Below are 15,152 nucleotides of genomic sequence, written 5' to 3'. Positions count from 1 at the left end.
TTTATATACATATCCTTTACATAGCATACCCGACCTCATATCGGTGTTCCATACATACTTCGCCAACCAAGGCTCAAGATCATACATACCTGGCCCTACCAAGGCATCAGGGTTATCCGTACCATCTGCAGAGGTGTGTACGCGTTTCGTAATCGTATACATACTTTATACATAATCATATACATATATTTACTCTGCCCGACACCATAGGCTCGGGGTTTTATTATAGCCCTTCATAGGCACACATACATATAATAGCCCGTAGGCGCCTTTAATATCATTATTATTATTATTATTATCATTACTATCATCATCATTATCGTCACTTCTATGCCATAGTCTTACTCGTCACATGAGATGCGTAGTGCGTTCGTAGTACATGTCAAAGATAGTGAGCTTATGAGCTCCGAATATCAATCATTTGGAAACAACACACTCATATAGAGGAATTTGGAGTTTTACCAAGAACCATGCCTTATGAAAGAAGGGTTAGCCTCACATACCTTTTCGTCGAACTAGTTTACACTTCCACGTTTCCTTCCAATGCTAGCGTTTATACCTTCATTAATATTATAACAATGGCCATTAGTCATTCACATTATCAATATTATCTAGATTCCTCACTTTGCTTCTAATTCACCCATAATTAGGGTCATAACATCCAACTTCGTCCATTCGTCTAAAGTGTCGAGCTCTTGTTCTTAATACTATTTATAGCACATTCATATCACAACGCAACAACATTCATAATGCAATGCAAACTATCCCTCAAAATGTCACTATTCATCATTCATGACCTAGTTGACCATATTTTCTACAATCCATGTATTTTAATCCTCCAATACCTTAAACATCATGTAAATATCATGAATCTTACCTTAGAAGTTTTTGGGACAAGCTTTGGTTGATGATACTCCTCTTTGAGCAAAACCCTAGTTTTTCTCCATTTGGATTTCTTGACTTGGATGATCTTTGATGATTTCCTTATCCTTGATTCACTTGTCTTAATGTTATTGATGGCTTATACTCCTTGGAAACTCATATAATAAATGTAGAGAGAAGTTTTAGAGAGAAGTGGTTCAATGTGGAAATGAAATGAAACAAGTGTTGGCCCCTTTATTTAATGACTTGTAAAAATCTGAGCTGAGTGAACAGTGGTCGTCCATGGAGGTTTACGGTCCGTATTCCACTATACGGCTCGTCCTCCATGGGCGTATTTAACCATTCCAGAACCAGAAGCTGGGCTGCCTTCATGGTGGTTTACGACCATGGTTTACGGGCCGTAAATCACTTTACGGTCCGTCCACTAGGTCGTATTTAACCATTTCCTCGGCTGGCAGAAAGTTAAAGTTCTTGCATGCAGTTTACGACCTTCCAGTATACGGACCGTATTGCACTTTACGGTCCGTATTTTGCAATATACGACCACTGGGCAGTTGAAATTCTGCAACTTCCCATATTTCTTAGACTTCTCATTTTAATCACCCCCGTCCATGCACATGCATTGCTCACCTTGTATCTCATCTTAACTTAGCCAACTTCTTCGTCTCACATCGGATACTTTCGAAATCTCGCCTAAGGTCGTTAAACGTCGTTTCTTGCTCATGGACATCATGCACTCATATTCATCATTAGTTCATTCGCTTGCGTACTAGCGGGAAGTTTTCCAAGGTGTAACAAAGTAATATCGGAGTTTGTTGTACTTGCTGTATATGTTGACGACATAAACCTTATTGGAACTCCTGCAGAGCTCAAAAAGGCAATTGATTATTTAAAGAAGGAATTTGAGATGAAAGATCTTGGAAAGACAAAATTATGCCTTGGTTTGCAAATTGAACATTTGACAAATGGCATTTTTGTCCATCAATCTGCCTATACAGAGAAAGTGTTGAAACGATTTTATATGGATGAAGCACATCCATTAAGTACTCCGATGGTTGTTCGATCACTTGATGCGAATAAAGATCCGTTCCGACCTCAAGAAAAGAATGAGGAAATTCTTGGTCCAGAAGTACCATATCTTAGTGCAATTGGTGCACTAATGTATCTTGCCAATACCACAAGGCCTGACATAGCATTTTCAGTTAATGTGTTAGCGAGACATAGTTGTGCTCCTACAAGGAGACACTGGAACGAAATTAAACACATATTGAGGTATCTAAAGGGGACTATCGATTTGGGCTTATTTTATTCTAGCAATTGCAGTCCCGATCTTGTTGGTTATGCCGATGCAGGGTATTTATCTGACCCATATAAAGCTAGATCTCAAACAGGCTATGTATTTATTTGTGGGGGCACTGCCATATCTTGGCGATCTACAAAGCAGTCTATTGTGGCTACCTCATCAAATCATGCTGAGATAATAGCTATTCATGAAGCGAGCCGTGAAGTTGTGTGGCTGAGGTCAATGATACATCTCATTCGAGAAAAATGTGATTTGAAATATGATAAAATACCCACAATCTTATATGAAGATAATGCAGCATGCATTGCCCAATTGAAAGGAGGTTTCATAAAAGGCGATAGAACGAAGCACATTTCACCAAAGTTATTCTTCACACATGATCTCCAGAAGAATGGTGATATTGATGTGCAACAAATCCGTTCAAGTGACAATCCTGCAGATTTGCTCACCAAATCTTTACCAACTTCCACTCTTGAGAAGATGATATTCAAGATTGGAATGCGAAGACTCCGACATCTGAATTTTGGTCTTCGTCAGGGGGAGTGAAATTCGTGCTGTACTCTTTTTCCCTTAACCAAGGTTTTGTCCCATTGGGTTTTTCATGGTAAGGTTTTTAATGAGGCAGCTCTCAAAGCGTATTACTAGATATGTGTACTCTTTTTCCTTCACTAGGAATTTTTCCCACAGGGTTTTTCCTAGTAAGGTTTTAACAATGCACATCATCTATGGACATCCAAGGGGGAGTGTTATGAAATATAGAGTATGGATGTCCACTACACAAATATAATGCATCTTCCATTATCTTCCACCATCTTAATGGTTCTTCCATTATCTCATATATTAAATGAGATGTTTATTGTTAACCTTTTGTATGCCTATATGTAGCACTATAAATAGAGGCATAAGTTTTCATATTGGATGGACTTGAACACATTTTGAAGAAATAAGAACCTTCTTCTCTCTTGGTCTACATATATTTCTTGCTTTCTTCTCTCTTGTTCTACATATATTTTTTGCTTTAGTGTATTGTTTTATAATAGATCATTACTTCTTTTTTTATTTTTTCCTACACTACTCTAGCAATAGTATTTTGATCCCTTTTACTTGTCTAGCTTATATTTTGCATTTCTTTTTAGAAAGTATTAACTAAATTATCTTTATTAACTGTACTTTGAATTAATTATTTTGTTACATCTCATAGTTGCATGTTGAGATTCTTCGTATGTTAGTTGTTCTAGTCTTGAAAAGCGGGACTAATGTCGAGGTGTTACGAAGCTAGACATGTTCATGTTATGTATGTGAGGGTTTAAGTTCATGATTAGTAAGTAATGGAAGGATCAGAGGGTTAACGAATCGACAGAAATACGTTTCGGCGAAGTTGATGTTGGGGAGTATTTATACGGACCGCATAATTTTCTACGGCCTGTAGAATGGACCAACCCCCACCGTATAATGGCAACAGTGGGGGAGGGTATTCTGTGATCATTATACAGTTCATTATATGAACCGTATAATTTTTTAAGGTCCGTCAAATTTAAGTCGGTGCCAGATTTTTTTTATGTTATATTTCGTATCCCCTTATTTTTATCTCATTTTCCCTCATCTCCTCAAACCCCAAGCACCTCTAGAAACTTCTCCAACATATGTAATCAACTTCCCAAGTGAAATCAAGGATTAAAAGTGAGATCAAGTGCTAAAGGGTTCCAAAGAGTTCTTAGAAATTGTTTCTCCTTATTGTAATAGCTTTGGAAGATACTTCAAGGTGAAGTGATCTTGGAATTGAAGTGTTCATGAGTTCTTGAGGTAAGATTATATCTTATTTACATGTTTATGAGTTTCTGTGATAGTTATGCTAGGGTTGGAGAGAAGGAAATTGGAGGAAAGGTTCAAATATGAACTTGGTATTATGTTGTTAATAGGTTTTTGAGCTACAATTTTGTTGTATGGGTAGTAGTTGATGTTGAGATTGTATTGGGGCTGTTATACTTGGTGTATTTGGATGAAGGAGGTGTATATGTGTCATATGTGAAGCGTATATCGGACTATTTTATTGTACATCTCTAAATGTTGATGATATGAATTTAAAGAGGATCATATGAGATTGTTGTGTTGATTATTGGTTGTTGGATATGTTGTGAGGATTAAGAAATAGGGGAAATGCTGGCCGTTTCGTTTTAGAATCAATTATCGCTTGAATTACGTGATATATTAGAACCATCTAAGCTTGAAAATGCCTCCCTTTGTTATAGGATTGGAGTACTAGTTCAACGACTTCGTTGTGGAATTGTGTGAAAGACTGGAGGTATGTTAATGCTAACTTTCCTTCTTTTTGGCATGCTCCTTATGAACGGAACGTAAACGTAACACTGCTCCATAGTGACTCTATTCTTAGTAGCTAGGGATGTTCCATGTCGATTCATGTTCTAGAATATTATTCTCAGTAAGTCCTTCTTCAGATTCAGTATGATTCATAGTGTTTCATTGATAAAAATGCTGTCTCATAACAATGTTCGGAGCTGTAACACTTTCTGTCACTCCGATAGATTCAGGATGTACTCTTATTATATATATATATATATATATGAAGATCTTTTTAGCTTTCTTTATTCCTTCTCTCTCCTCTCTCCTCTGCTCACCCAACCAACGATAAGATTCACTGTACGGATCTAGGTAACGGTTTTCCGGCCACTGTCACGTTCAGATAACGCCGGCGACCAGGTAACGCCGACTACTTTTCTGGCCAGATTTACTTTTTTTTTTCTCTCTCTTCCATTTTCTTCTTATCCTCTTCTTCTTCTCCCATCCTTTTTTCCCCTCTTTTATCTGCTACTGGCGCTGCCAGAACGCCGCTGCTCCGTCGACGATGACTTTTCCAGCATCTTTTTCCGGCCAGCCCTCTCTTTCTCTCTCATGTTCTATTTTCTTTCCCCCCTCTTCTCTTCTCCCTTTCAGGTCGTGTGAACAATACGCCGGCAGTGAACAGTACCTTGACAGTGAACAGTACTCCGACGTTGAACAGTGTTTTCCGGCGACGAACAGGTTAAGTTCAACTGGAGTTGGTACCTCCGGTTGCCATATCTATTCTTTGTTCGTACACTTGTAGTTACTTTTTGCTGACTTTAGAACTTTGAATAATTTATTAGTTCATACTCGTTTTCGTGGCTTTGGGTATTGATGGTAGACTAGGGTCATGTTCTCGTTCGGGGAAGGGGAAGAGGGTTAGGAGAGGTAAGTGGGTTAAAAGAGCGTCTAGGTTGAGAGTAGGCTCTTGGAATATTGGGACGTTAACGGGGAAGTCCATAGAGCTAGTTAAGATTCTTAAGAAGAGGAAGATCAATATAGCTTGTGTCCAAGAGACCAAATGGGTAGGTCCTAAAGCTAAGGAGGTAGACGGGTATAAGCTTTGGTTTTCTGGTAGAACGAAGTATAGGAATGGGGTAGGCATTTTAGTAGATAATGATTTAAAGGATCAGGTGGTAGAGGTTAGGAGAGTCACTGATAGAATGATGTCGATTAAGGTGGTCGTTTAAGGGCTCACTTTGAACATTATTAGTGCATATGCGCCGCAAGCGGGCTTAGGCGAGTAGGAGAAGAGGCGCTTTTGGGAGGATTTAGACGAGTTAGTGGGAGGCATACCGCCTACTGAGAAGCTTTTCGTGGGAGGGGATTTCAATGGGCACATCGGGTCTATTTCGGGAGGTTATGGTGATGTGCATGGAGGCTTTGGCTTCGGGGACAGAAATGGAGGAGGAGTTTCACTTTTGGATTTTGCAAGAGCTTTTGGGTTGGTGATAGCCAATTCGAGTTTCCCAAAGAAGGAGGAGCACTTGGTAACCTTCTGTAGTTCAGTGGCTAAGACTCAAATAGATTTTTTACTCCTTAGGAAGGATGATAAAGGTCTGTGAAAAGACTGTAAGGTCATTCCGAGCGACAACCTTACAACCCGACATAAGCTCTTGGTGATGGATTTAGGGATCAAGATGACGAGGAAGAAGAGGGTCGGGCATGACCGACCTAGGATCAGATGGGGGAGTTTGACCACGACTAGTGCCTTGGAGATGAGAGAGAAATTGAAGGATATGGGGGCCTGGGATAGTAGTGGGGATGCGACCAGTATGTGGGATAGGACGGCTAGTTGCATTAGGGTTGTAGCAAGGGAAGTGTTGGGGGTCTCGTCAGGTGGCCGTGGTCGGCATCTAGGGGACTGGTGGTGGAATGGAGAAGTGCAAGGGAAGGTGGAAGCAAAGAAGGTGGCGTATGCGAAGTTGATAGAAAGCAAGGATAAGGTGGAGAAGTGGACGAATAGGGAACTTTATAAGATAGCGAGGAAGGAGGCGAAGTTGGCGGTTTCGACAGCAAAAACGGCAGCTTTTGAACGTCTTTATGCTGGACTAGAAGAGAAAGGCGGGATCAGAAATTGTTCAGGCTAGCCAAGGCGAGGGAGAGAAGGGCACGCAATGTGGATCAGGTGAAGTGCATCAAGGACGAGCATGGAAAAGTATTGGTAGAGGAGACTCTCATTAGACGGAGATGGCAGTCATACTTCTACAAACTCTTGAATGAAGGAGGGGACAGAGACATTGTGTTGGGAGATTTGGAACATACAGGGAGGCGTCACGATTTTGGGTATTGCAGGAGTATTAAGGTTGAGGAGGTTAAGAGTGTTGTTCGTAGGATGCGCAGGGGAAGAGCGACCGGACCGGCCGAGATTCCTGGGAATTTTGGAAGAGCGCGAGCTTGGTAGGTTTGGAGTGGCTGACTAGGTTGTTTAATGTCATTTTTAAGACGGCAAGGATGCCCGAAGAATGGAGGTCGAGCGTAATGATCCCTCTGTACAAGAACAAGGGGGATATCCAGAGTTGCAACAACTATATAGGTATCAAGCTGCTAAGCCATACTATGAAAGTGTGGGAAAGGGTGGTGGAGATGAGGGTGAGGAGAGGCGTGTCTATTTCAGAGAACCAGTTCGAATTAATGCCGGGACACTCAACTACAGAAGCCATCCATCTTGTGAGGAGACTGGTAGAGCAGTATAGGGAGAGGAAGAGGGATTTACACATGGTATTCATCGACCTAGAAAAGGCTTACGACAAAGTTCCAAGAGAGATCCTATGGAGATGTTTGGAGGCTAAAGGTGTACCTGTGGCGTACATTGGAGTGATCAAGGACATGTATGAGGGACCCAAAACCAGGGTAAGGACAGTAGGAGGGGACTCAGAGCACTTCCTAGTTGTGATGGGGTTGCATCAAGGATCAACTCTTAGTCCGTTTTTATTTTCCTTAGTGATGGATGGATTGACGTGACAAACTCAAGGAGAGGTGCCATGGTGTATGCTTTTCGCGGATGACATAGTCCTGATCGACGAGACTCGTAGTGGAGTTAACGCTAAGCTGGAGGGTTGGAGACATACCTTAGAGTCTAAAGGGTTTAAGCTGAGTAGGACCAAGACAGAGTACTTGGAGTCCAAGTTCAGTGAAGCACCTCAGGAGGTTGGCGTGGAAGTGAGGCTTGGTACCCAGGCCATCCAGAAGAAAAGTAGTTTCAAGTATCTTGGGTCTATCATGCAAGGCAGCGGGGAGACTGACGATGATGTCACACATCGTATTAGGGCAGGGTGGATGAAATGGAGGCTCGCTTCTGGAGTGCTATGTGACAAGAAGGTGCCACCACAACTTAAGGGCAAGTTCTACAAAGTGGTGGTTAGACCGACTATGTTGTATGGGGCGGAGTGTTGGCCAGTTACGATCTCTCACGTTCAAAAGATGAAAGTTGCCGAGATGAGAATGTTGAGATGGATGTGTGGGCACACCAGGAGTGACAGGATTAGGAATGAGGCTATTCGGGACAAGGTAGGAGTGGCCTCGGTGGAAGACAAGATGCGGAAAGCGAGACTGAGATGGTTTGGGCATGAAGATGAGAGACACGGATGCCCCAGTGCAGAGGTATGAGAGGTTGGCCATGGATGGTTTCAGAAGAGGTAGGGGTAAGCCGAAGAAATATTGGGGAGAGGTGATTAGACAGGACATGGCACAATTACAACTTAGCGAGGACATGACCTTAGATAAGAAGGTTTGGAAGACCCACATTAGGGTAGAAGGGTAGTAGATAGTCTCGTTATCCTTCCTTATTAATAGGCGCATTATCGCAGTATAATTTTTTGTGCTCTGACTTCTGCTATTATCTGTTATTTCCTGTACTTTGATTATTCTATTTTATATGTGTCGCTTTCGTTATTTGCATTTCCATATCGCTTTGAATTTCTTAGACCTATCTGACCTCTTTTTATGTTTTTTATTGAGCCGAGGGTCTTTCGGAAACAGCCGTCCTACCTTAGTAGGAGTAAGGTCTGCGTACACTCTACCCTCCTCAGACCCCACGGTGTAGGATTTCACTGGGTTGTTGTATATATATATATACAGACCTATGACCCCACAGGTGTTATATACACACATATTATGTATTATATATATGTATGAGGTATGAGGAAGGTGATGGCGTTATATACGCACTACCACCTGATCAGCTGGTCACATGATGATGATGATGCCCATAGAGGCCGACATGATGTGATGGGATGCCTATAGAGGCTTGACAGACGTTATATACGCATATATATGTATGACCCTTATGCATGCATGCACAGTATTTATGTATATCATTAGCCCACAGAGGCAGTTCAAACATACAGGCTGCATTCATTTCATCATATGTTCTATTATGTCTCTTTCATGTTACCTTCATGCCTTACACACTCAGTACTTTTCCGTACTGATATTCCTTTCTTGGGGGCGCTGCGATTCATACCCGCAAGTTCAGGTAGATAAGTTGACGATCTGCCACTGTAGGCTGCTGTTCAGCTGATATTGGAGCATTCCTCCTGTTCCGGAGTTGCTGTTGTGTTTTTGGTACGTTATACTTTTGTGTGCATAAGGGTATGGTGGGGCCCTGTCCCGACCTTGTTATGTCATATACTCCAGTAAAGGCTTGTAAACAGTCATGGACCCTTCGGCCTATATTTTGCTGTATAGTATTTCATAATGACCTTGTCGACTTGCATAGTTTTGTCCAGCATAGTTGTATAGTATGTCTTCTTGGGCTCATCCCTTTTTCAGCATATTTCTTATATGATTTAGCAGATTTTCATCTGGCGACCCCGAGATCCACTCTTGCTTATGATCATGATAGGAAAGTATGTTTAGCGGTGCTCGGCAGATAGGGCCCGGGTGCCCGTCATGGCCCTCCAGTTTAGGTCGTGACATATTTACACTTCACTAAGTTTGAAAAAAAAAAACCTTAATGATAAGGCTAAAATTATTATTATTATTATTATTATTATTATTATTATTATTATTATTATTATTATTATTATTATTAATTCTCTCTTGATTTACTAAAATGGACAAGTAAAAGAAAGAATTTACTATATTTAGTACACTCCCTCCATCCCAAAATAAATATCGTTTTTAGCTCATTTCACATCCATTTAGAAAACAATAAATACAATGTATAGTTTATCCAAATATCCCTATTTATTAAATGTTTCTTGAGAACTGAGCACTACTAAGAAGTGGCTGTTCTTTAATAGTATAAGAATATAGTTGAAAACAATAATATTTTTTGTCTTGACTTCATAAAGCGATACTTATTTTGGAACAATTTTTTCTCCTAAAGCGATACTTATTTGGGATGGAGGAAATCCTAGGCAAGTAAAAGAGGACGGAAAGATTAATGCTATTACATGATAGTGGTTCAAAGATTTGTCATTCTCCTAAAGCATTAAATCGTGCAATAAAACCGTACTTCATAAAATAAAGGCAGAATACCAAAAAAATTCCCTCAATTTGACACATTTTGGTCAGATCATCCTAGTCTTAATTATCCTCTAAACCTACGTATTTTCCCTTGTTATGCGAAGAAGTTTGATTGGCATATAAACTTGTAGATGCACAAGACCATTTTGGGGTGCCAAATTATTTAATCTTTTATGCTTAGAATTCAGATATCTTCTACTTCAACTTGATATTTGTCAAATATGGCAACTAGACTTTTATAGTTCCATGTGGGACATAGAGTAGCTGGAAGGCAGTGGACATCACTTCCTATGTCTTGGTCTTCATATCTTGAAACTAATATTAATAAAAATAAGAAAAAGAAGCAGTATTTGATCTTCTTTGTCTCTACAACTCAAGAAAGAATAGAGGATGTACAGTAATTAAACTTACCTAGTGAAAATGGCTTATGCTGAAGTCACATCTTTGATGCAGACACTACAGAGACTCATGCAACTTCATCCATGTCCAATTCAGAAAAAAAGAAAAAAGAAAATTGAATCTCTCCTACAAAAGGTCAGTTTCTTACAAGGCTTTTTTGATGACTCTGGAAAAGATCAATGCAATGATCATGAGGACATTGAGTACTTAGAAGGAATTATTAGAGATGTGTCATGTAAAGCAGAAGATTTAGTTGAGGAAATTATGTTTGATTATTCATCTAGTTCAGGTATAAAGAAGATTGCAACTAAGTTTCTTGACACTAATCTATATAGAAAGATTAAATCTATTGAGGTTGCAATTACAAGAGTTTATGATGACATTTCTTCTATCAAAGTTAGACCAACAACAAGTTCCTCTTGTTATGGGGGTTCGCACGATCTTACACCACCTTTGAGTTCACAAAAGGATGTTGTAGTTGGTCTAGATGATGATTTTCTAAGAATTGCAGATAAACTAACGGGGTACCCTAGTAAGCTAGACGTTGTGGCAATTTTTGGTATGGGGGGTATTGGTAAAACTACTCTTGCTAAAAGAGTTTATCATGACAAGTTAATAGAGTATCACTTTTATATTCGAGCATGGATAACTATATCGCAACGATATAGTGTGAGGAATTTGTTATTGGGCCTTCTGAATTGTACCTCCCGAGTTCCCTTTAGAATGGATGAACTGGGAAATGAAGAATTGGCTGAACAACTGTACAAAAGTTTAAAAGGAAGGAGATATCTCATCGTCATGGATGATATATGGGATACTAAGACATGGAATGATGTGAGAAGATATTTTCCAAATGACAACAACGGAAGCAGAATAATGGTGACTAGTCGAATCATGGAGGTTGCTGACTTTATCAGCCCATATAACCGTCCTCATCAAATGCGTTTCTTGACAGCAGATGAAAGTTGGACGCTGTTGCAAGAGAAGGTTTTAGGATTAGAATCCTGCTCTGATTACGAAATGGAAAGGATTGGAATGCAAATTGCACAAAAATGCAAAGGACTACCACTAGCAATTGTTATGGCAGCAGGAATTCTTTCCAAAGTAAGCGCGACACCAACTAGATGGAGTGCTGTTGCAGGAAGTTTTCATTCTTCATTTATAACACAGGAGTCGCGGGAATGCTTGGATGTACTAGCATTGAGTTACAATCATTTGCCGCATCATTTGAAGGCATGCTTTCTTTACATGGGCGCTTTCCCTGAAGATGTTGAGATCCCTGTGTGGAGGCTTGTCAGGTTATGGGCTGCTGAAGGGTTTATAAAGTTGGAATCACCAAAGACTTTGGAATGGGTAGCACAAGAATATTTGCAGGATCTCATCGACAGAAGCCTAATTTTAGTGGGAAAGAGATCGTATGATAGAGTCAAAACATGTAGCATTCATGATGTCTTGCGAAAGTTTTGCCTGGAAGAAGCTCAACGAGAAAAACATTTGCATGTTGTGAGAAGCTTCGAACCACAATTTTCCCAAGGCGCTCACCGGCGCCTACATTTCCATTCGGACATTTTTGCCTACTCCTCCTACACATATTCTAATCCATACCTTCGATCTTTCTTGTCATCAAAAGGATGCTCTGTTTTAGAGGGTTCCTACTTCGGTCGTATGGGCTTCAAATTGCTTCGAGTGTTGGATGTAGGTAGCTATTACTTTTACCATTTCCCCATTCTGGTCATAAAACTAGTTCATTTGAGGTACCTCGCGCTCTCCATCAATTCAGAACTTCCTAGGTCGATATCCAAGCTCGAGAATCTACAAACCTTAATCATTTCTTGGGGAAGCAAGAAGACACGCACTCTTCCCTTTGAAATTTGGAAGATGCCAATACTAAGGCACATCCATGTGAAAGGAGATGTTTTGTTATTTGAACCCATAGCTAATCACTCTAAAAAGAACGTTCAAGTCTTGGGGAATCTGCAAACACTTTGCACTATTACTATTAGCTCAATCAACTTTTCGCATGGACTTGTTGCTACAGTACCTAATCTAATGACATTGGCCACTAATCTGGTAACCAACGGAAACTATGCGGATTGGCTTGGTGATTGTCTCAACAACCTAGTGCATCTGTACTCACTGGAAACTCTGAAGTTGCTGTTCAACTTGCCAATGGAAAATCCTCGTCTCTATAATTCTATCCAACGCTGGGATGCATTCCCGCCGAATCTCAAGAAGTTGACTTTGAGCTGCAGCCTTTTACCATGGGAAGATGCTAAAGTTCTAGGGAAGTTACCAAATCTTGAAGTTCTGAAACTGAAACATTTGTCCTTCCAAGGACCGGAATGGGAAACCAATGAAGAGGGGTTTCATCAACTCAATTATCTGTTGGTTGAGAGCAGAGAATTGGTGCTTTGGAAGCAGGCCAGTACAGGTGGTTATCCATTTCCAGCTCTCCGACATTTAGTTTTGAGGTTTTGCTACAAGCTAAAAGAAATCCCTTATGAAATTGGAGATATCCCATCATTGGAAGTTATCGAGTTGCATTCCTGTAGCCCTTATGCCGCGAGACTCGCTACAACCATTCAAGAAGAGCAAATTAACTCGGGAAACAGTTGCCTTGAAATTTTCATTCATCCCAGCTAGATAGGTAATGAAGGATTTCTACTAACTCATGAGTTCCTTTTTTCAGACGATTATTGTGAAATCATGAAGATTTTTTTATCATATGTTGGAATCACAGTATTACAAACAGATTCTTGATAACTGCTTCAAAGAAAATCAAAATTGATGAGATAAGCAAATTTAGGATTGATAGATTTACATACCAGATGCACATGGTCATCATAAGATATGTAACACGAGGGCCTGCTTCTAACCACCTTCTTGGATACCTATATATCGAATATCATAACATCTGACTGTATAAATATTCTGCTATGATTTAATGCTAATTTACATCTTCCATGCAAACTTGTTGCCGCAACTGCTCTTTCTTATATGTGACTTGATTGAGTGTGCGTGTGCAGGATCCAATGATCATGATAAGAACTTTTGCATTCATGATATGGAACAAAAATAGAAGAGGAACTACTACTGTTTTGTAACTAGCTTCCTGTAAGTGAAGGTACTGTTGATCTATTCTGTAGCAATTACTTAATTGAAGTCTAACAAAATGTTTGCGCTAAATCTACAGGATAGAAGAGGTAGTTGAAGTTAGAAAGTAATTCGACGATGAGCCTATAAAGTTTAGTCACTTAAAACTCTCAGAATTGATAAGAAAAGGCAGCATTTCACTCCCTATTCAGTTTTCGTCATTTGGCTAGTAAGTATTGCACTGTTTTGTAATCATTGTGAATGGTGACTCTTAATTTTGTTCTGTATGATTTAGCAGCAGCATTTTGCATTGTTATGAACAATGAAGTTAAAATACTTGGCTAATTTGTAAAGTGCTGCAGTTCTAATTTGATAACAAAGGTTAATTGCAGCACTTTGTAAACAGAATGAAATCATAAACTTGGAGGAAGCAAATTTATATTTCATTCCCAAGATTAAGTTTCATGGTCAATCCAAAATTTCAGATTTTTTTTTTGCTTGGTCTTGGACAGGGCTTCTTACAATTTCCTCATAGATTATTAGTCACCTAGTTCGGATAGCAAGGACCTAAAGTCTTTGCATAACTTTGAAGTTAAAGAAATAACGTAATGAAAGAAATATGCTATTCGACCAAATAGATTGTCCAGTTCCTATAGAACCTATCACCAAAATACTCCTAGATAGGGATGGGAGTAGTAACTTCATCATTTGTTGAAACTATGGTTGAACTTCCAGAATCCTTCCCTGTACATTTCAACTTATAAACACCCTAATGACATTTGTGTTGACAAACAAAATTAATGACAAATGAAAAGTTAAAAGAGCAAGAGTACTATGCTGTGAAAAGTTTTAAGTTCTATGCACTGCGGTGCAGGAAAATAATTACATCAGTTAACTATTGCACACCTTCTATTCTTAGAGATAGTTGCTGATCATGGCTTAAAGCAAATTTGATAGGACAAACAACATAAGCTAAGCTCTGTCAACAGAACCAAAGGAGATTCTAAGCTAAAATCTAAAATAACTTGATGTGTTGTACAACATTTCTAGAGAAAGCATTGCCAATTTGTTCTCCTTAGAAATGTTGATGCATAAAAGCTACTTCAGCAGAGAGTGAGATGATCACATATTATATTCTTTTTTGACCGACTTTTATCATTCACCACTCTCATTGCTAGGTTATATTTGGAGGGTTGCACTGAGGAGGCATGGAGAGTATGTGGACTCTTCTTGCAGCGTAGTGGAAGAAGGGGGGAGGGAGTTCTCAATCTCGGAAACGGTTCCAATGAATTCTAAAGAAATGAACGAGGAACCGTATGAGATGAAACTCTCATTCATGTACGGTTCTGTGGAGCGATAGTAACGGTCATTATAAGGCTGTCTATGAGACTTTTCGGTGCCAAATCTCTAAGAAAAATGTTCTTACATGTTGAATTTGGTGTCATTAAGGTTGTCTATAAGACTTCTGTTATTTGATTTATTCATTAATTTCCATAATTTCATGTGTTTCTCCAGACCAAAACAAAACAAAAAAACTCCAATATTGGGCTCCTAGATGGACCAAGACCCAACATATTGGCCCAATTAGCATTGTAGCAACAGAATTTTCATGTCACTTTACTGTGGCCTTGATCACTTTATGAGAAATAAAGATTCCATGTTT

The 15,152-nt window shown here is 39.6% G+C and overlaps 1 protein-coding gene across 1 annotated transcript; it reads left to right on the top strand.

Annotated features, from left to right (window-relative positions):
* The first annotated feature begins 10,276 nt into the window (after positions 1 to 10,276).
* Positions 10,277 to 14,923, top strand: LOC132600453 (putative late blight resistance protein homolog R1B-17). The gene is made up of 4 exons (XM_060313630.1): positions 10,277 to 13,043; positions 13,423 to 13,510; positions 13,590 to 13,718; positions 14,668 to 14,923. Exon 1 carries the CDS (start codon positions 10,418 to 10,420, stop codon positions 13,037 to 13,039), a length of 2,622 nt encoding a protein of 873 aa, XP_060169613.1. The 5' UTR covers positions 10,277 to 10,417; the 3' UTR covers positions 13,040 to 13,043; positions 13,423 to 13,510; positions 13,590 to 13,718; positions 14,668 to 14,923.
* The last annotated feature ends 229 nt before the right edge of the window (positions 14,924 to 15,152 follow it).

Source organism: Lycium barbarum, chromosome 6 (assembly GCF_019175385.1).
Source record: "Lycium barbarum isolate Lr01 chromosome 6, ASM1917538v2, whole genome shotgun sequence".
NCBI classification, from domain to species: Eukaryota; Viridiplantae; Streptophyta; class Magnoliopsida; order Solanales; family Solanaceae; genus Lycium; species Lycium barbarum.
This window is presented reverse-complemented; position numbering and strand designations above follow the sequence as displayed.

What these genes read in the sequence shown, in the direction of transcription:
- LOC132600453 (XM_060313630.1), top strand. Translation starts at nt 10,418, where the DNA reads ATGGCTTATGCTGAAGTCACATCTTTGATGCAGACACTACAGAGACTC.